The 22,878-nt window shown below is 39.1% G+C and overlaps 1 protein-coding gene across 2 annotated transcripts; it reads left to right on the forward strand.

The window, feature by feature from the left end:
- Nucleotides 1-211: 211 nt before the first annotated feature.
- Nucleotides 212-22,213, forward strand: LOC114710365 (acidic proline-rich protein PRP33-like). 2 transcript variants are annotated; one of them, XR_005091165.1, is made up of 5 exons: nucleotides 212-253; nucleotides 15,033-15,108; nucleotides 18,435-18,667; nucleotides 20,481-20,872; nucleotides 22,121-22,213. XR_005091165.1 is itself a non-coding variant. In XM_028894485.2 (4 exons), the coding sequence occupies exons 2-3, from the start codon at nucleotides 18,532-18,534 to the stop codon at nucleotides 20,870-20,872; spliced, it is 528 nt and encodes a 175-aa protein (XP_028750318.1). In that variant the 5' UTR covers nucleotides 212-253; nucleotides 18,435-18,531; the 3' UTR covers nucleotides 22,121-22,213. The 2 variants fall into 2 exon arrangements, 1 of the variants encoding a protein (XP_028750318.1); XM_028894485.2 differs by lacking the exon at nucleotides 15,033-15,108.
- Nucleotides 22,214-22,878: the final 665 nt, after the last annotated feature.

The raw sequence follows: 22,878 nt of genomic DNA on the forward strand, positions 1-22,878 counted from the left end.
AGCCTTTAATCCTAGGTAGTGATGGTAGAAAGCAGAAAGGTATAAAAGGCGTGAGGACCAGAAACTAGAAGCATTTGGCTGGTTAGGCATTTGGCTGGTTAAGCATTTGGCTGGTTAAGCATGTGGCTGGTTAAGCATTCAGCTGGTTAAGCTTTCAGGCTTTGAAGCAGCACAGTTCAGCTGGGATTCATTCTGGATGAGGACTCAGAGGCTTCCAGTTTGAGGAAACAGGACCAGCTGAGGAACTGGTGAGGTGAGATAGCTGTGGCTTGTTCTGTCTCTCTGACCTTCCAGTATGCACCCCAATAACCGGCCTCGGGTTTGATTTTATTAATAAGAACTTTTAAGAGACCTTCTACACCCAAATCCACATACTGGATACTGTTAGTTCTTTCTTGCAAATGCTTGCCAAATAGTTAAAATTTATGTTCTTTTTCCTAATGTAGCTGGATTTCGTTACACATCTTTGCCACAATGCAATCTCCAATAATCATTAAGCACCTATTATACAATTTCCTTCAATCTGAACATTGTCTGGAAATTCTCTTTTTGCTTTTAATGCAGTGGGATGATACACATTATGAATTAGTGATATTTTATTTACTCTGTTTTTTTTAAGCAACATATCCTATAATTCTTTTAAAATGAGTGCATGAGACAAAAATATTTCCATATTCTTTGTGTCTAGGACTGCATTTAGTTTAGCCTCATGGTAGATTTATAAACTGCCTGACCAAGGAACTCATGGTAGAAATAGACTTCCATACGGAATTGTTACATCAGAGTCCCACTGTCCTCTGCTGTCACACTACTCACTCAGGATCCACCACATGTGGCTTTTTCCCAACATCGTTTTAAATCTCTTATTGTCATTGAAAGTATTAAGAAGATATTCTTTGGCTTTGTGTGCTGATCTTTTTTAAATTTTTTTGTCTCCCTACCACAGTTTCCCCTCCATCTTCTCCTCCCAGTTGCCCACCTTCCCTCTGCCCATGTCCATCCACTCCTCTTCTGTTTCTATTCAGAAAAGGCAGATCTCTCATGGATATCAACCAAACATTGCATATCATGTTGCAGTTAGACTAGGCACCTCCCCTAGTATTAAGGCTGGTTGGGGCAACCCAGTGTGAATAAAAGGGATCCAAAAGCTGGCAAATGAGTCAGAAACATCCCCTGGTCCCACTGTTAGGAATCCCACAATAAGACCAAGATACACAACTGCAACATATATGCACCAGGCCTATGTCAGAGCCATGCAGGTTCCCTGGTTGTTGGTTCAGTCTCTGGGAGCCCCTGTAAGCCCAGGGTACTTGATTTTGTGAGTTTTCTTGTGTTGGCCTTGAACCCTCTGGCTCATAAATTCCTTCCTCCCCCTCTTGTACAGGATTCCCCAAGCTCTGCCTAATGTTTGGCTGTGGATCTCTGCATCTGTTTCAATCAGTTGTTGGATGAAGCCTCTCTGATGACAATTGGCTTCGGAACAAGTCTATGAGTATAGCAGGATATCATTAGGAATTATTTCACTGACTTTTTTTTTGCTAGTCATGCTTGGTTCTATCCCAGGTCTCTAGGCTACCCAGCCTCTGGGTATTGGTCCTCCAAGCAGTGTCAGGGGTGGGCTTGCTTTCATAGCATGGATCTCAAACTGGACCAGTCTGGTTGGCCACTCCCACAATTTCAATGCCACCTTTATCCCAGCACATCTTGCAGGCAGGATAAGTTGTAGGTCAAAAGCTACGTGGCTGGGCTATTGTCCCATTTTCTCCACTGGAAGTCTTGTCTGGTTACAGGAAATGGACAGTTCAGGCCCCATATCCTCCATTGCCAGGAATTTTAGCTAGAATTATCCTTGTAGATTCCTGGGAGTTTCCGTTGCACTAGGTTTCTAGCTTATCCCCCAGACACCCTGATTCCAGTTGTCTCTCCCTCCATACTCCCATCACCTGTTCCCTCCTGTCCCTATCCCACCCTCACCTTCCCTCCAAGAGTGAGGTTTATTCTGTTTCCCCTTCCCAGGAAGATTCATGTCCCACCCACCCCCTTGAGCCCTCCTTGTTACTTAGCTTCTCTGGGTCTGTGGATTGTACTTTTAAGTGAGTACATACTATGTTTATCTCTCTGGTTTGGGTTACCTCACACAGGATTTTTTTTTCTAGTTCCATCCATTTGCCTCCAAATTTTATGATGCCGTTATTTTTTAACAGCTGAGTAATAGTCCATTATGTAAATGTACCACATTTTCTTTATCCAATCTTCAGTTGAAGGACATCTAGTTTTCAGTTTCTGGCTATTATAAATAAAACTGCTATGAATATAGTTGAGCAAGTGTCTTTGTGGTATGATGGAGCATCCTTTGGGTGTATGATCAGGAGTGGTATAGCTGGGTCTTGAGGTAGATCAATTCCTGATTTTCTGAGAAACCATCATATTGATCTCCAAAGTGGCTGTACAAATTTGCATTCCCACTAGCAATGGAGGAGTGTTCCCTTTGCTCCTTATCCTCGACAGCATAAGCTATCACTTGTGTTTTTAATCTTAGCCATTCTGACAGGTATAAGGTTTGGAATCTCAGAGTCATTTTGATTTGCATATCACTTATGGCTAAAGAAGTTGAACATTTCTTTAAGTGTTTCTCAGCCATTTGAGATTCCTCTGTTGTTGAGAATTCTATGTTTAGATTTGTACCCCATTTTTTAAAAATGGATTATTTGTTTTTTTATTTCTAGTTTCTTGAGGCTTTTTTTTTATTTATATATTTTGGAAATCAGCCCTCTGTAAGACGTGGGGTTGGTGAAGATATTTTCCCATTCTGTAGGCTGCCATTCTGCCCTGTTGACAGTGTCCTTTGCCTTACAGAAGCTTTTCAGTTTCTAGAGGTCCCATTTATTAATTGTTGATTTTAGTGCCTGTGCTTTGGTGTTCAGGAAATAGTCTCCTGTACCAATGTTTTAAGTCTATTCCCCACTTTCTCTTCTATCAGGTTCAGTGTATTTGGTTTGATGTTGAAGTCTTTGATCAACTTGGAGTTAAATATTCCACAAAATTGAAAAATCTAAAAGATATGGATGATTTTCTTGATAGATATCACTTACCAAAGTTGAATTCAGATCAGATAAACAATTTAAGTAGATCTATAACCCAATAGAAGCAGTCATTAAAAGTCTCCCAGAAAAAAAAAATCCCAGGGCCAGTTAGTTTTAGTGCAGAATTCTGCCAGACTTTCAAAGAAGAGCTAATACCAGTACTCTACAAATCATTCCACAAAATAGAAACAGAAGTAACATTGCCAAATTCATTTAATTAAGCCACGGTCACCTTGATACCCAAACCACATTAAGACTCAACAGTGAGAATTAGAGACCAATTTCCCTCATGAAAATTGGTGCAAAAATACTCAATAAAATACTCACAAACTAAATCCAAGAACACATCAAAAAGATTATCCACCATGATCAAGTAGGCTTCATCCCAGAGATGTAGGGATGGTTCAACACAAAAATCTGAGCTTTTTACTGAGTAAAGTTTTCTCTTCCTTTTGGGTCTTCTTCAAGAAAGTAATTCAGCAGAGAGTCATTGACAGTTTTAGCAGACATTTATGTAGCAAAGTAAGGCAGAAGATATGTTCTAGAGACAGATGAGAGTAGGTTGTCTAAGAAAGGGGGGGCAACACAACACGTTCTGTGTTGTGGGTTTTTAAGACATTTAATGAATTATGCCATGAGATTCATATTCATGGAGGTAAGGTGACTGTTTTTTCTTCCTAAATCAGTAAGGATTTAGTCTCCTTCATCAGGTATTTCTTCCCAGGATCCTATTGAAAAGCCCTATCTTTGCAGCTTTGGCTTTCATGTTCTGGGTGTTGAGAAGGACACTTTCATAAGTCTTGGAGAGGAAATACTGGATTGAACTTCTGTAACATCCAGACTAACTTTGGACAAAACAAAATTTTTTTTAAATAAATTCTGTTTTCCCAAATAGTTAAAAAGCCTGAAACTTTTAGTAAGAAATATAGGTAATTATCTTCACTAAACATAAAACTTTTGTTTTTAAAGTCTGTCCTCATAATTGTTTTCAGGAACAGATCAAAGTCTTATGAAAAACTAGTTGTTTTTAACAGGGGATAGATTCCTTTTGTAGCAGTATATTAAAATTTAACAATCTTTAATTACCATTTATAGGTTTTGTTAGTGAAATCCATGAGAATCTGTTTAAGGGGTATTGGGGATTCATTAACATATGAAATGGGGAAATATATTCACAAATACAGGGTATGGTAAATCCAGTTGCAGAGTCCTTGGAAAGCTGGGGACCGATCACATGATGCTTCACGCCACCTGATTCGGTCTTCACCACCCAAGAGGGAGGGCATCACTCAACTCCCTCTGCTTTTAAGGGGTCATATTCGCAAACAGAAAGTCATGCCTGAGGCTTTGTACCCCCAAAGCCATTGGCAGAAAGAATTCCCATAACAAAGTTTCATCTTCTACAAAACTTCTGTGACTTTCTTGGACTATTTGTGATATATTTATGCTTTTTTTGCCTGTATGTATCCTTTTACATTTAGGAAAAACCAAGGCAGTTTTTCCAATGCCAAAATATTATTTTACCAGACAAAATGAATTATGTTTAACATTACCACGTGTGTAGTCATATTTATATCTCTCTTCACCTTTCTTTTCTCTAATATTGATTCTTCTCTATTTTTTTCTTTTCTTTGTTTGTTTTATAAATCTGAAAGTTATTTTTTTAGAGCCTTACAGGGGAGTCCCTAAAAATGTTCCTTTTAAAAGAGAATTAAGAATCTCACACGAGTATTTCAACTACATATCGCCATTCCTCTCTCCCCCTCCAATTATTTCCGTGTTTCTATTTCCCCCTCTGCCTAAGAGGGTCTGCTCTAGACCTTTCTAAAAGGGTGCAGAGACAATTGCAGGAAGGCTCTTTAATAATTGGGTTTGTAACAGACAATTTGGCCCTTGAAGGGAATAAAAATATGATAATGTCCATGGCATAAATATGGGTGTCTTAGGAAGGGGACACTATTTAATACAAAATTATGCCTTATGGTGATATATTAATTGTACTGAAATGTGATTTTATTTGTATGTTAATAAATAAAGTTGCCTGGGGTTCAGAGCTAATAGCAAGCCATAGCAGAGCTGGGCATTCCTGGCACACGCCTTTAATCCCAGCACTTGGTAGGCAGAGCAAGGTAGATCTCTGTGTGGTCAAGGATACAGCCAGCATTGGAGACACACGCCTTTAATCTCAATACCATAGAAACCTGGAGGGCTGTACATGCAGGCATTGATGAGGTAGTCATGTGGTTGTGTTTACAACCAATGAGAAGGCAGAACAGAAAGTCTATATAAAGACAAACAGACAGGAAGTAGGTCTCTTTCACAGAGGTCTCTTGGCTGAAGAGGCTAGCTGCAGCAGGCGGGTAAGGCACTTAGCTCTGATCTCTTGGCTTTCTTCTTTGCATTGGTTCTGTGTTTCTTATTTAATAAGACGGTTGGTTACATCTACAATGCCTGGATTATTTGGACAACCATACTTTCTTGCCATGCTCATGAAGTTTTCAGGAGACAAAGTGTTTGGTACTTGGTCCTACTTGGTCTTGAGTGCTCTAGACACCATATGCAAAGGAAATTGGAGATAACTGGTCCTGACTAACTGGCACATGGTAGAACCTATGGTAGCAAAGTAGACCAGAGAGAAAGAAAAGAGGGGGAAGCCAGGCAGGCTTGGTGCTGTTCCAGGGCAACAGAAGCAGCAAAGCTGGGGCAGTCATCCCAGTCCATTGCTACCTAGCTCCTAAAAGACAGCAAGTGAATGTGCCAAGTACAACTCGACTCAAGCCCTTTCACAGACTTTTCCACTTTCAACAGTGTATGAAGTGATTAATGTGTATTAAATAAAAGTATCACTTACAAGTTCACCAGATATAGCTGAAACATTGCACTGAACACCTTTGGAAGGGTATTCTTGAACATTTTAAATCAGAACCAAAGGATGAGCAAGCTAAGAACTTGTGAAAAACAGCTTAGTTATATTTTCTGCACTGTGCCTGGCAAACCTCCCCTCCCCAAAGGAAGAAGGAAAGCGCGGCAGGAGATGGAGGAGAAGGTTGGCCTTCCACCTCTCTCACTTCAGTGGTACAGTAGCAGTTGAAACTCCAGCATGTTCCAATTTTCAGTAACTTTCCTCCTTCCTTTTCAGTTTCAGAGAGTGCCTGAGAAGATAATGTACTTCAGAAAAATAGGCCAATGAACCATTGTTGACTTCCTACATGATCCCAATAAGATTTTCTGCATGCAATTTCTGAGTGTTTTTTTTTTGTATATTTTCTGTATTTTTCAGTAATGGAGGGGAGAGAATTTGAGAGCTGTGACTACAACATAGAAACATATAGAAAAACAACCATGAGCACTTAGAAAATTTTCCATCTTTTTAGCCCACAACACTGATAGCAAATGAAAACATTGTATGGTCCTGTAACTCCATGTTTCTTCCTGTAGTTTCTTTCTGTAGTACAAATTCAGAGTTCAAGAAATGACTTTCAGATCTCTCATGGAGACTCATTCTGGTTTAAAGGAAACTAAGAAGATGTAAATCTGTGGCATTTTCAAAACCTGAACAATTCTTACCATTCCTCAGTTCACCTGCCTGGGTTTTATGCTTCTAGCCTTAGGTTGCATTTTCTGTTCCATTTTATTGCATCTAAAATGACTGTGCAATAACATCTAAGTACTACTAAAGGTGTTATTAAAATATTACTAAAAGTTAGTATTCAATTATCAAACTGTTTTATAAATGATAAATGTCTTATTTTATACTTACTTTTATTGATCTGAATCTGAAAAAAATATAATGGAAAAAATTATAATAAAATATAATCTTTTACTTATCAGGACTCTCTAATGTCTCTCTCTCCCTCTTTACTTGTATTGAATGCATTTAAAAGACAACAAAAGTCCTGACCCTTTGTCCTGAGGATGGTGTAGATTGATGTTCATGTGATGATATAAATCTTATTAGTTGCATTTGAGATAGGGTCTTATGGATCCCAGGCCGGTCTTTGTTTGCTATGTAATTGTAGAAGACCTTGAACATCTTTTTTTAAAAAATATTTTTCTTAAACTATACATCCAGATTACAGGATCCCCTTTCTCCCCTTCCTTCCCCAAGTCTATTGCTCCTCTGCTTCCCTTAAGAAAAGAGCAGGCTTCCCAGGGATATCAACAGCACACTGCATAACAGATGCAATAAGAATAGGCATAAACCCTCCTATCAAGGCTGGACAAGACAACTCCATAGGCGGAAAAGGGTCCCAAGAACAGGCAAAAGAGTCAGAGAAACACCTACTCACACTGTTAGGAGCCCCACAAAACCCCAAGCTAAACAATAACAGCATGCACGCAGAGGGTTTAGTTCAGATGCATGAAGACTTCCTCATTATTGGTTCCGTGTCTGTGATCCACTATGAACACTGCTTAGTTGATTCTGTGGTCTGTTATATCCTGGTGTCCTCAAACCCTCCAGCTCCTACAATCTTCCCTCCTCTTCTGAGGAATTCCCAGACTACTGCCTACTGTTTCCCTGTGGGCCTCTGCATGTGCTCCTATTAACTGATGAAGGAATACTTTCTGATAATAATTGGGGTAGACACTGATCTAAGAGAATTTCAGAATATCATTAGGAATCATTGCATTTTTTATTTTTTCATACATGTTTGGTTCTATCTTAGATCCATGAGTCATCCAGGTTCAGGTTCCTGATCATTCAGGCAGTGTCAGGCATGGGTTCCCTCTAGTGGCTTGGGTCTTAAGTTAGGCTAGTTATTGGTTGGTCACACATACAAGCTCTGAGCCACCACTGTCCCAGACAATCTTGTAGGCAGGGCAGGTTGTGGGTTGAGTGTATTGTGGCTGGTCTCACCACTGGGAGACTCACCTGCTTACAGAAGATGTCTGATTAAGGCTTCATATCCTCCACTACTAGGGGACCTCCCTAGGGTCACCATCATAGCTTCTAGGAAGTTCCCTCTGCACTAGGTTTCCATGTTGGCCCTAAATATTCACCTATTCCAGTAGTCTCTCCCTCTCATCAATCCTCCCCCACCTGATACCTCCTATTCTCAATCACACCTGGCCCCTGTGCATAGCATTTCCCTCTAATCCTCTTGCCTCTACCCCCCTAGTGCTGGAATGACAGCTATGCACTACTATGCTCTTCTTATATGGTACTGGGGAACAGACCTAGTACTTCATGTGTACTAAGCAAGCACATAGCTACATCTCCCAGATATGAGGTTATTATTGATGGGCTATTTTCCATCTGAGTTTAACTCTTTAGATCATATAATATTGAACAATGTACAGCAATGTTTGAGTGGAGAAGAGTCCCAGAGGTATTCCTCCTCCTTATCACTGGATGTCTTTGGTGGTAACATACATTTTACTGTGTTCTGAATTCTTAAATATAATTCTGCCAAGAATCATCGTTCTCCAAGTTGGATCTTAGAGATTTCATAAGTTTTGATATGAGATCTTATATCTAACTTTCATAAGTTTTGTCTATTGGGGGCTTGGGTCTGTGTTCTTATTGATTCTGTGGATTCTTAAGAGATGGAAAACATGAGGGATAACTTCTGACCTCTTGAAAACACAGCTCTTTTGGGAAAGGTGGAGCAAGCATAACTGTGAATCCAGCAGAGGGAGGGTCTTTAGCAAGAAGTAGCAGATTAAACCCACATAAAAAGTAATTTGAACATGAACTGAAAAGGGCCTGTGCAAGGAATTATGGGGTGAGAATTTTACTCTGAAATTTGATTCTGGATAGAAGAATAGTATCCACACTTAAGGCAGTGCCCACACAATACATTGCACTATCACAGCATTAGGGATCATTTGTCATCATTTCTCAAGCTCAAGTAACCTGTGTGGCACAATTTGGAGTCATCAGACAAGAGGATATTTCACCCAGACACACAAATGAACACAAAGACCCAGGCAACTAGTTCCTCTAACCACTTTCAGACCTTATCAGGACTAAAGTGCTCCTCTCTTGGTTTTGTTCTGTTTGAGTCAAGGCCTCACTACATTGCCTGGTTGGCCTGGAATGGCCTATATGTAGACTCATTTGAAAACTAGTATTTAGGAATTTCCATCAAACATACATGTATATACAGTAAACTGACCTTCAAGCTTTCATGGTTAACCAATCTGAGGAAAATAGTTCTATATTTTTATCAGAAACAGAGATTTTTAGTTTCATAATTTATGCAATGAAGATTAAAACATGTTTTTATTTAGTTAAAACAGGTAAAACACAATCCTCAGTGAAGTGATTTTTCAATTATAAAAATTAATGTGATGGATTATGGAAAGGCACTGGAAACTGAATCTTGTTTTTTGAGTATTTAAAATATGACTTAAAATTGACTGAACAACTAGATAGCAAACCCAGAAAATCTTGGAAATATTTCCCAAGAAGCTACATGTTACCATTTCCCTGAATCCAAAGTAGAGCAGCAACAGCTGGAAGTCAGAAATCCTTCTCTATCAGCTGTGCACAAGCAGTGGTGGGAATAACAGGGAATCATGAATTGGCCTGTGAACAGTGGCAACCTGTTCTCACCACATCAAAGAGATAAGCCAGAGCAGCAGAGGCCAAACCTCAGAGGGCTTTGTTCAGCCCAGCTCCACCTAGCACAGGATCTGACGTGGAACACCCAAGAGCAGAGCCCTAGGGCTCCACAGTGAAGAGAAACTGCTCAATGAGTTATCAGAATGGATTACGGTAGGAGCAGAGGAAAAAAGAAGAATAAGTTCATGAGAAAAGTGGAGGATAGAGACAATGGCAGGATGCTATAGTGGAAAATTTCCCCATATTTATGAGTTTTTCAGGAGACAGAATATAAGTACTTGGTCCAAGATACTACATGGGAGGGAACCTGGAGATGTGAGGTACTGACCAGGGGCACATGGTAGACCTTCAGGTGAGAAATTATCTAGATAGGAGAGCAAAGGAGAGAGCCAGAAAGACTCCCTCATGTTATGTGGGTGACATTGGATAGCATGTGAGTCTACCAAAAGTCACTCAAGCCCTTCCCAGGTTTTATCCACTGTCAGCAATCAGTGAAGAGATTGATGTATCATTAAATAGAAACATGAGCTATGAACTCATTGGAGATAATAAAAATAGCATTTAGAGAAAAGCTGAGAGAGAAAACTGAGTTAACAAGAGTGGGGTTGAAGCAATGAACCCCATTGGCACTTTAGCACCAAGGGCCATGGAAGTCCTCTGCCACTACTGTTCTAAATCTATTTCAAAGGCAACATAGCTCAGACAGAATTACTAATTTCCTCCTGTGACACTGCTACCTTCTTCTGTATTAGTTTCCTATGGCTGCCAAAACCAACACTAAACAAAAGAAAAGCAAACAAAACAAAACAACAAACAAAATGACATAAAGAAAATAATGCAGTCCCACACACTAAGTGGAAGAAAAGCAGAATTTCATTTTCACATGGGTCAGAGGCTCAAATGTCAGGATTACTTTGGAAGAAAGTTCTGTTTCCTCAGAGGCCTCCATGTCTAGAGTGCAGAGTGGTGTTTCTTGTATTTTCTCTATGCACATGCATCAGAACTCTATCTGCATTAGAATGTCTGTGTTTTACAAGGACCATTCAGAATAGGTTATGGATACCCTGAAAGTCTTGAATTTCATCACTTTTTCCCACGGTCTACTATGAAAGATAGTCATGTTATGGTTACAGTTCAGATCTGATCTGTTTTTCATCTTTTCTTATTTACTCATTTTTTCCAGTTATCAAAGTCACTTTTAATTCCTATTATCACATGTATGGTCTCTTTGCAAATTCATTTGATATAACTTTCAAAATAAATACTAGGTAAAAACATTTATAAAATTTCTATTTTCATTCTTTTTCCAGAAGAAATGTCCTTATCCCAAGGAAGGTTGGTGTCGTTCTTAATTTCAGTGACAGGTTTTAATCAGTTCTCCTCACAATAGACAGAGTAGTCATTACAAAATAGAAATCAGACCATGTCTCTGTCTTGCTTAAAATCCTCAAAGATTATTCAGTTTGGCCCGAAGTATTATAAACAGCTTTGTGGAGAACCGCCTGTCCCTCTGTTTCTGAAGAGTACTAAGCCCTTCAAATGCATTAACATGTAGAATCCATCTGATCCTTCAAATCATTACTCCCCTGCATGGTTGGAAAATTGAAGTGAGGTTTACTAGGTGAGCAGCTTAGCCTGCGCTGGCAGGAGTGAATTGCATCAGGCCCTCTTGCTCTAGAAAGCATTATTGTGATAATGAATTGACTAAGCATTTTGGAGATATAAGTAGCAATAAACAATAAATTAAATTATAACCTTAGCATTTAATTAAAGTATAACCTTATCATTTGGGATACAGAGGAAGGAGATAAAATCCAAGGTCATCTTTGGCTTCATAGTGATTTTCAGGCTAGTCTGGGATACATGAGGCTTTGTCTTAAACAACAAACAAGCAATATCAAGCAGAGAACAAACAATCATAAACAAGAAGATATAAATTAATAAAATTAAAAATGAAAGAGAGCATTAGAGCACATTCCAGTGAAATCCAGAGGATTACTGAATGGAATCCCAGTATGTAGAGAGGAAACAGGTATGGAAGTCCATCCCTACTTGTAGAGCTTTTGGAAGCTCTCAACTTCTGGGAAAGGAAGGGTCAGTTTTCTCTCAGAGTATTGTCCTCTGTAATTTACTGTGCTCTGTTGGAAGGCTACATATCCAAGAAAATTTGGGCAGCACAAAATATGGCTTAATGGGACACATATGCATACACACACACACACATACACACACATACACACACACATACACACACACAAATCATGTAAGCATAAGTAAGTGAGTTTAGGGGATGATTGGTATTAGAAAGAATGGAGGAAGATAGTTTTAGAGATGCATATGAGAAAAGGAGAGTAAAATGTACATATGAATATATCAAAGCCAAACTACTTCTTTGTATGATACAAATACTAGGTAAAAAGCATAAGAATAAAAGATTAAAATTATGTTATTTTCATAAAAATGTACATAACATGAGTCACCATCTTAAGCTTTAATCTAGTCTTACACTAGTGCACATGCATGTGAACTCAATATGTCTCAAGAAAGAGGATGTAGAATTATGAAAAAAATATCAGTTGACTGGATAGCTAAGAAATGAGAGAGGAGGAGAAAAATGATGGATTAGATCAAAACCCATTATATACATGTATGGACTTCTCAGACAACAAAAATAAATAGTCCATAAATAAATAATTGTGTTAAATATTATAAAATTACAACAAAACAAAATGTTTATGGTGACTGACATGAAGCTGACACCTGCCCATTTCTTCATCCCCATCTTCCTCCCTGATAGCTTTGCTTGTGAGCTCTTCCGTAATCTGACTTCACGGTGTCCATTGAGTTCTGAGGTGATATTTTTCTTTCATGATACATTACCCTCTTCACTCATTGCTGACAGTGAAGAAGGTCAGGCAAGGGATCTGAGCCGAGTGACATTTGGCAGAACCTATCTCTCTGTCTCAGGACACATCAAGCCAAGTTCAAGGCTGGCTTTCCCCCAGGACTTCTGCCTCCACAGTGTGAGAACTGCAGCCTGCCTCTTTCCCTGGCTGTTTCTCTCTACCTTTCCCACTTGAAGCTTTTCTAAACCACCCTTTGAAGACCTCTCAGGCCATTCTCACTTTCCATTTAGTATCTGGAGAAACCAGACATTGTCCTGGCCTAAACATAAGGTCTTCCAGGAATAATCACCTTCTCTGTCTCCATTAAAGCCCATCAGTCTTGGGCAGGTCATAACTGGAGTAGTTTTGCCAAGTCCTAGTATCTACCCTCCAGAATACACACCCATTACAGCCTGAATAAATTATGTTATCATTGTTGGTCTTTATGAGTTGCATCATCATTGGCTAACATAGGTTTTTCAGGCCTTCCTGTAATAATCTCTGCCCTCTTTGACCTTCATAGGCAGAGCCCCAGACTCCATGATTTACAATGGTTGAGGGAGACTTCTTAGAGATTTCAACCCACATGACCTTAGATGCCTTATCTCAATCCAAAGCCCCTCATATACCACCACCCTGCAATAATCTGAACATCATGCAATTCCCCACAGAATATTGAATGACACAGGCAGCTGTGCTTACTGGCTAATATGAATTACCAAGAAAAATATGATCAAACAATGTTAGTTGCAATAAAGCAAATATAGGAGAGAAAAGAGCCATCAGACCATTCACCCAAAGAAGAGTCACTGCCCACAGAATACCTTGTGTTCAAAATTAAGAATGAACATAATGTGGGAAAGGTAAAATTAGCAATATCATTAGAAAGGTAAATGCAGAGATTGTCCCAGAATAAATGTGATACAGGTGGAAAATTAAATTAATTCATGACATGGAATATCAACAAACCATTTCCACAAGGAAAGTGTACAATAACAAGAATCAGTATTTGACAGAAAACCCTCTTTTGAAAATCAACCAGAAAGCATCATAGAAGGGGGCTGTAAGAGAGTACAGGCATGACAGACACACAATTCCTACTTAGAAGCTGTGTATACCATCCTAAGCACAGGTTTCATTGTGCTCAATCACGTATCATGACTGATATTAAAACTACTCCCTAAGAGGAAGAAGAACACTCACATTCAGCCTCATGGAGCATGCTGGAGAAGGAGGCACTCTTACAAGAACTCTCACAACATGAAACACATATTAATTCTGGAAAATATATATACACATCGCTGTCTAAATTCCTTTGAAGGTTTTGGCCATTTTTACTTTACCAACCTTTAGAATCTTAATAACAATGAGACTTTTTTAGACCATGTAATCTTTTGTGTTTTTAAACTTTTTATTCATTTTATATACCAACCACAGACCTCCTTCTTAACCGTCTTCCTGCCCTCCTCCCAGCTCCTCCCTTGAACCCCCTTTTCTCCTCCTTTAAAATGGTAAGTTGGACATGGACAGCTAAGCCTAGTATATACAGCAGAGGCAGGACCAAGCCCCTTCCCAGTGTATCAAGATGAGCAAAGTGTCTCACCATAGGTAATGGGATCCAGAAAGCCAGCTCATGCACCAGGGATAGAACCTGATCATACACCAGGGGCCCCTCAAACAGACCCAACTACACAACTGTCTCTCATATGCAGAGGATTTAGTCTGGTCCTATTCAGGTTCCACAGCTGTCATAGACCATGTAATCTTTATCAACAGGGCATCTCTGCCTAGAATCAGGTGGTTTGAGATTGAGAAAGGCTTTTTGGGCCTGCACAGACTGATGGTCAATCTTCTAAATCTAATGTCAAAGTAATATCCTAACACGTTAGAGGCTTGGGTAGGAATCATACCCATATCACCAAAACAATAGTTAAGTATCACACACAAATGGTACATATATCATGATTGATGGAGATCTGGCTGTAGTCATCATGGGAGATGCACTGCTCACTGTGTTCTTTGAATCCTGTATGGTCTCTATTGGTACATCTCTACACCTCCTCCACTCCAGAACACACATGATCAACACTGAGTGTGATCAAGTACTGTCAACTAGACTGACATTAAAATAATGAAGAAAATTTAATTCAAATACCTGGGCTTGTTACAGGAAAAATATTCCTGTTTCAAAAAATTTCTATGAGACTTTCATATGTGAGTATTGTACTTGCATAATTTCTATCCTTTCTTCACCTCTCTAAGTCTTTTTCTCCTCTCGTTTTCCTTTCAAATTCATGACATCTGATTTAATGATTACTGATACACACATACTCACACATGCTTATAAATATCACTGGCTGAACCTATCTAGTGTTGCTTGTATGTGTATGTGTTTAGGGTAGGCCACTTGAAATTGGATATATACATGCTCATCCTAGTAGAAGACTAAGATTCTCTGTCTCAGCAGTCATTAATTTACTGTATTTCTTTATCTAGGAGTGTGGCCTCATGTGATTTCCACCAACTATGTGGGCATTCCAAGTGGTGTTGTCATTGTGCTGGTTGTCCTTAGGTAAGGCTCATTGAGATTTCAGGGGTGCAGTTCCCTGTCATATATAAAAGGCACTATCTTGCAGATGCCCTAGTCCTCTGTCTTTTACAGTCATTCTTCTCCCTCATCCATAATGTTTTCTGAGCCATAGGTGTAGGGGTTGTGGTGTAGAAGTATAAAGTGGGGATGGACACCATGAGGTTGTTCTTCTCTGGACTCTCACCAGTTGAACATTTCTGTATATTGTCGTCCTGTTACAACAGAAGGTTTATTTATTTATTTATTTATTTATTTATTTATGAAAGTAAAGAGCTACAGTTGTCTGTATGTATAAAGCTAAGTATTGAGAATGTAGTTGGATTTCTCTAGGAACACTATTGACCTCTTTTCTTCCTTAGCAACATTCTCATTACTTTTGGGATGCTATGGAATCTAGTCTTCAGGCAGGAAGTTTCCAGGATTGTTCAAACCTGATTCCTTCAAGTCCTATTTCCAAAAGATGTAGTGTCATCTGTAATAGGCTCTTACCATCATGCTCTAGAAGGCAACCCAGGACAATTGAAATAGCTGATATTGTTTGGAGGTCTTTTGGACCCACAATTCTAAGGGAAGTTTCCCATGCTCCTCTTAGAGTTTTTGTTAGGTTGTCTATGCCTCCTGGGGGAGGCATTATCTACCAAGAGGTGCAACTTCATTTAAACCAAACATGTACTTGTTTGGATACATATACATTTATGTTTTCTGCATGTATTTTAAATAAAAATAGAATATATGCTTCATTTACCAATATATTTAGTGTTATTTATTACTCGTTGTTTTTTCTCCTTCTGTATTACCCTTCTTATTGGTCTCCTCGTTTTTTTTCTGTTTCCCCCCATAGCACCATTATCCTACCATTGTCCTCTCTAGAACTCTTTCTTTTCCTTAATGCCTTTTGGTCTTTTTACTTCCCTGGTTACTGTGGTAATTCCAGGTTCTGTTTATTTATATCTAAATATTCAGAGGTATAATCCACATACATAAGAGAATGTCTAGCATTTGTTTTTCTGTGTGTGGGTTACCTCACTCAGTATAATATTTTCTAGACCTATGCATTTACCTGCTAAAACTTCTAGAAATCATCAGCACTTTCACCAAAGTGGCAGGATAGAAATAAAATTAGAAAAAAAATAGCATCCTTCCCATATACTGTGAACAAACAAAGAAACACACACACACAAACAAACACACAAACAATGAGAAATGGCTAACTAGAAACAATCCCATTTCCAGTATCATCAAAAACTATCTATGAAGAAACTTGACTAAAGTTTTGTGAATTTTCTACATTGAAAATTTCAAATCTCTGAAGAGAACACATTAAGGAATGCACTAGAAAATGGAAAGATTGTCCCGGATCATGTTTTGATACAACTAACATTGTAGAAATGACTATCCTAATAAAATTTGGAGATTCAATATAATTTCATCTGAAATATCCATGAAATTCTTCACAGAAATAACAAATAATCCTAAAATTTTTGTGGAACCATAAAAACACCCAAATAGTCAATAAATTCTGAGAAAAAATAATTCTGGAGGGATTACATTACCACATCCAAAGCTGTGTTATACACCAATTCTAATAAAAACAGCATGGTACTAGCAAAACCAGACACATGGTCAATGGAATGAAATAGGAATCCCACACAGGACTGTGTCAAGCTACAGCCTTGTGATATTTGATAAAGATCCTAAAAATACATAGTGGCTTGAACTGCTTGGAGGGCACCCAGGCAGGGTGTTTGGGATCCTTCCCTGGTGCTTGGGCATGCTTTTGGGAATCTGGTAACTGGACACCTTGCGCAGCCTTGGTACAGTGGGAAGGGGCTTGGACCTGACTCTCCTGACTCTCCATGGGAGACATTGATTTTGGGTATGTGGGGATGGGGGATGTGGAGTGGCTTGGGAGAGAGGACTGGGGAGTGGGAGGAGGGAGGAGGGGGGTTCTGTGGGTGGTGTGTAGAGTAAGTAGAAAATTTCTTAATAAAGAAAAATGAAAAAAAATAAAATAAAATAATACATAGTGGAGGGAAGACAGCATCTTCAACAAATAGCTGGCTAAATAATGTCTACATGAAGAAGAATGAAATTAGATCCATATTTACCACCCTGTAGAGAAAATCAACTCCAAATGATTCAAAATCTTATGTGAACTCTGAAATCCTGAAACTACCAGAAGAAAAAATAGGCAGCAATCTGCAGGATACAGTTATAGAAAAAGACTTTCTGATTAAGAATCTTTTTACATAATAATTAAGGAAAATAATTGATGAATGGGATCTCATAAAACTAAATATCTGTACAGCAAATGAAATAATCAAGTAAAGATGAAGGTCACATGTTGAGAGAGACTCTTTTCCAGCTATCCTTCTGTGAGGAGATTAATATCCAGAATGAACAGGGAACTCAAAACAAATGAACAATCAAATAACCAATCAAGAAAGCAAAAAACTCAAATGAAAATGGGCAAGGGACTTATTGAAGGGTTCAAAATAAAGAAAAAAAAATGGCTAACAAGTACTGCAAAAATTGTCAATATTCTTAGGGTTATATAATTCCCAAATAAAAATTCTTGGATATTTCCGCTTACATTGTTCAGAATGGCCAATATCAAGAAAACAGTTGACAACAAATGATTGGGAGGATTTTTGAACAAGGGAGCCCTCATGTGTTGTGGGAATTAGCTCTGCCAATGACCTTGGACCCATAGAGGTGTATGTTTTTTTTCTGGGTACATGACTGCTTAAAACTTAGGAGAAGGCACACACTCATGCTCTCGCTTGGGTGGTGGAGACTGAGTCACGCAGAGTAAACTGACGTGTCTATCTCCATCTTTCCTGGGCAAATTGAAGGATTCTGCAACTAGATCAACCTTATCCTGTATCCATGAGTCTTTTCCCCCATAATATCCATAAATAAATTGAAAAATGTTCATATATATACACATACCCTTTTGGCTTTCATTTCACTCATCCACTTTTGGTGGGCATGCAAACTAGAGCAATCAATATGGAAATAGAGGTGGAGAATTCTGAAATCCTAAATGTACATTATCTTATGACCCAGCTGTATCACATATACATATACCTTGGCATATGTTCAAAGGAGTCAACATCCTAATTCACAGATACTTGCTCATTCATGTTCATTGCCATTCTCTTCACAATAGCCATATAGGGAAACAATATATCATACAACTACTGAATGGACTGAAAATGTGGTACATACATAATGAAATATTACCTTTCTGTGAAGAGACAATGTTCCTTTAACCACGTCACCACATTACATGTTATTCCTTCCAGATAGGATATGTTGACAATCTCCACCCTGCTGGGCTAAAGTCCCAAAGAGAAATAATGGAACTAGGTCTTCCAGCTGTGGATCAAAGATTTCATTGTTATGCTCCTTTTTATAAATGGAATGGCCTTCAATGTCACAACACTTGAGAACAACTCCAGAGCCTCCTCCAAGATGCTGGCAGTTCTGTTCACAGCGGCCTTGCTGGTCCTGAGCTCAGCTCAGAGCCCCAATGAAGGTACAAAGCCTTATAGGGTGGGAGATGGAGACTTTCAAGAGAAAGAATGGAGAAAAGAGAGGATAAGGGGAGAGAAAGGACAGAATCAGGTGAGAAGAAAGACAATCCAACAGAGTTTCTGTGATAAGGGTTAGAACAGTTATATACTCACCACACAACATACTCTTTTTACTTAATATTTAATCTGGAAGGCATAAAAGGCTTGAGCAGAGGAACAAGATGGCCCATTTTGTGTTTAGAAAAGAGGCATGGAAAAATGTTGAGATTATTGAGCATCTTCTGATAATCAGAGTGAATACTGGGATCAGCTGTCCTTGCTACACAGTGGATGCCAGACACATGATATAGACAAACATGCCAGGATTAGTTCAAGATCAGAGAATTACAGAGTAAATTCAATGCTCTAGACACTCAAGTACAAGTATTGGAGCCCAATTTAAATATTTTACTCAGGCCTACATTCAGAATTTTAATATGCTTCAGGCAGTATGTGTTACTTTGTATCATGTGCCCTCCTTGATTTACCTCTTGAGAGCTCTAAGAATTAATGAAGGAACAAACTGTGGGACATAGTCTTAAGGTGACTGAAATATGCAGAATACTTAGGAAAAGGGAGCTGTTTGTTTTGTAGATGTGCAGGGAGGATAAAAAGATTTTCTATTTAGAGCTAGTGGGTAGCAGCACAGGGAATCTGTACATGTTCTTGCATCCCAGAACCTTTCCAGGAATGTCTCAGAGGCTGACTGATGAGCTCATTCATGCTCAGAAGCTTGAGTCTGGAAAGTCACATTTTCTTGCAGGACATCTTTAAGCTCTGAAAGATTGCAATCTGAATTTTCAGTTCATCCTGTGCCGCAATTGTAGAGGATCCTTCTGTTGTTTCAGCTGGTAAAGCCTAATCCATCATCTTTCCATGTTGTTCAATTGTCTGTGTTTCAGTGTGTTGTCTTACCATATTTTCTGTCTTAGGAATGAATAAATATTGTTTTCTCTAAAGATATAAACGCGTTCCCCAACCTTGATACTTGGAATGTGATTGAGTTCAGCCAGCTGAATGATAGAGAGACCAAGCTTCCATAATAGCAGAATGAATATGTCTGCTCTACATCCAGAAATGATCTCTGTCAGATGAGGCAGAAAACAAAAGTGCCTCCCCTGGTAGTGGGAGGGTCTGTGGCTTCCCTCTTCCTCAGTGTTCCTGTCTGTCATTACACACTTCATGAACAAGGTGGAGAAATACTTAGCTTTCCCTGTTTTCTCTCTGCTGTTTTCCTCATTCACCATGTAACTGTCTTTGATTTAAAAAGAAATGACAAATTGTCCCCAGACTTTTATTATTGAATTTGGTGGTGGCCATTTTGTTCTCTTCTCTCAGGGTTTCACTGTGTAGATGTAAAGTATTGAAAAGCTAAGTCAAATTTCATCCTAGGGCTCAGAAACCAGGGCTAGAAGCCCTTGCACAGGCAGGGAGTCCTTGATAACAACTGGAAACCTTCCTCATGTTAATGTATTCTTTCTTCTTTTGTATTACTGCTCTTTTGCCTTTGGGGACATCTCATGTGATAAATAAGGGTCCCCAAACTTTCATGTTTTCCAGCTGTAGCAGCACATGCTTGTCCCAGGATACAAATACCAAACCTTCTGTCTCATTGGGATGTAGATTTAGAAAGCCAAGGACAAGGATGTGTGGAAGAAGAAGTTAGCAGTTGGCAGACAGGTTCTGGGAGAAAGGATTGTGCGATCAGGTCAGGGAAAGGAAACAAAAGGAAATTCTTTCACCAATGTGCTCTTCTCTTCTGTCCGACCCATACAGATACTGAAAGCCAGAGCCCAGTCTTAGTGGACTCTGCTGCTCCTGAGTCTGAAAATGATCCACAGAGTGACTCCCCACCAGGAGAGGAACAAGTGTCCTCTGATGATGCTGTTGAGAATGAAGTAAATAATCCACAGCAGGAACAATCTGCAGAAGGGCCTCAGGATCAATCTTCTACTCTTCCTGAAGACTCAAAAAGACCAGTCCAACCAGAAGGCCAGCAGCATGACCTTCCTCCTCCTGAGTTTCAACATAGACCTCCTCCTCGTGGTCGTTTTTCAGGCAACAAAAAGAATCCTCCCCATAATGTCCGTGGAGAACAAAGACCACCTTTAGGTAGAGGACAGAATGTGAAAAATCTACCTCATCGTTGGTCCAGACTGTTAGCTTAGGTAAGATGCTTTTGAGACTAATCTTCCCAGTAATCCAGATGCCAGTGACATGTATTAGTCAAATTATTAAACAGAAACCCTTCCCTTCTGTATTTCTCAAAGAATAGTGTAAAAATTAGTTAACTGGAGTGTTATCCTCTATGGGCCCATTTCTAATCTTTGCATTTAGATAGTATAAGATGGTATATGTGTGTTGTCATAGGAAGACCATGGACAAGCTCTCCAAGGTATTTCTGCCTTTGAGGAATATGGCCCCACAGTTCCTCTTATCTCAGTGATTGCCTGTTGAGTTTGGTTGGGTTTTAGAAGTACAGCAGCAACCTCTCTTTGGTTGCCTGTCTCCTGTGTTCAATCTCACTGATCTCTCATCTCCAACCTGTACATTTAGCCCCATTCACACTAGGAATGTTCAGATCCATTGTCTCTAAGTGATACCTTAGAGACACCTCTGACCTTGGCCAGACTTTTAATACATTCTTCTAAATTTGTGTGTGCCTAAGTTCTTCATAACCTACCTTTCTAGGAGGGTGCAAGGGTGAATATTATGCTTATATATTTTTCTGAGTTCCCATGCTTTCTTTTTTTCTGAGTTTCTGGAAGCCACTAGTTTGAATCCTATCGCAACCCTCAGGAATATTACTTTGTATATGTGTGCTATTATATAAATGTAGCATTCAATTTTACATGAATATCATTCTGTGTAGAACTTTAGGTTATTTATTAAAAAAACACATTTCATATAAAACTGCATTGCTTCATACAAGTATGTTACCCGGATCTCCCTATAGAATGCTTCACTGGTGTTCTTGGTTATATGTTGCTGTTTGTGTACTCAGAAATTTTTTGGTGTTAACATTGTATACTACTGCATTGCATGGTCTGCTTTGATGTCCTTACTTGTCATTCTTTTAATAAACATTTAGGCTGGTTTCAGTTTTTCATCCAGTTAGGGTGCATTTCAGTCAACACGTTTGAAATAAATCCTTGAATATTTAAAATCAGAACCAAAGGATGAACAGGCTAAGAAACATTATTCACTTCCATACTGTAAGAAACAGCTTAGTTCCATTGTATGCTCTGTGCCTGCCATGAGTAAACCTGAGAAAATGAGGAAGGAGAGAGAGGAAGTATTTGGGAGAAGAAGAGGGTTGGGTTCCCACCTTCTTCACTTCAGTGGTACCAGGAAGAGTTGAAACTCCAGCATTTCCCAAGTTTTCACTCACTTTCCTCCTTCCTTTTCTGTTTCAGGGAGTGCCTGAGAAGAATATGTACTTCAGAAAAATAGGCCAAGAAGTCATTGTTGACTGACTACCTGACCCCAATAAAATTTTCAGCATTCGATTTCTGAGTGTTGTGTATAATTCTTAGCAATGGAGAGGCTAGAATTTGAGTGGTGTGGTTATAACATAAGAACATCCAGAAAAGCATCCCATGGATACTGGGAAAATTTTCCATCTTTTTGTCCACAACACAGATAGCAAATGAAAACACTGCATGGCCCTGTATCTCCATGCTTTAATTTTAACACAATCTACAGTGAATAGGTTTTTTTTTTAATTGTAAAAGTTAATGTGATGGAATTATGGAAAGGCACTGGCAACTGAATCTTTTTTTTCAGTATTTAAAAATATCACTTAAAACTGACTGAACAACTAGACAGCAAACCCAGAACATCTTGGAAACATTTCCATCAACCTACGTGTTACCATACTGAATCCAAAGTATAGCAGCAACAGCTGTGAGTCAGAAATCCAGTTTGTTCCTGTAGCACGGATCCTAATTGGTCTTTTCTTTCTTTTTTCTTTATTTACATTTTTTTTTCATTTTACATACCAATCCCCTCTCTCTCCTTCTCCTTCTCCCCATCTTCTGCCAATCCACCCTTATCCACTCTTCCAAGAGGGTATGTCCTCCCTTGGAGGATCTACAAAGTCTGACATACTAAATTGAGGCAGAACCAACCCCCTTCACCCCTGTGTCAATGCTGAGCAAGGTATCCCACCCTA

Source organism: Peromyscus leucopus, chromosome 3 (assembly GCF_004664715.2).
Source record: "Peromyscus leucopus breed LL Stock chromosome 3, UCI_PerLeu_2.1, whole genome shotgun sequence".
Lineage (NCBI taxonomy): Eukaryota > Metazoa > Chordata > Mammalia > Rodentia > Cricetidae > Peromyscus > Peromyscus leucopus.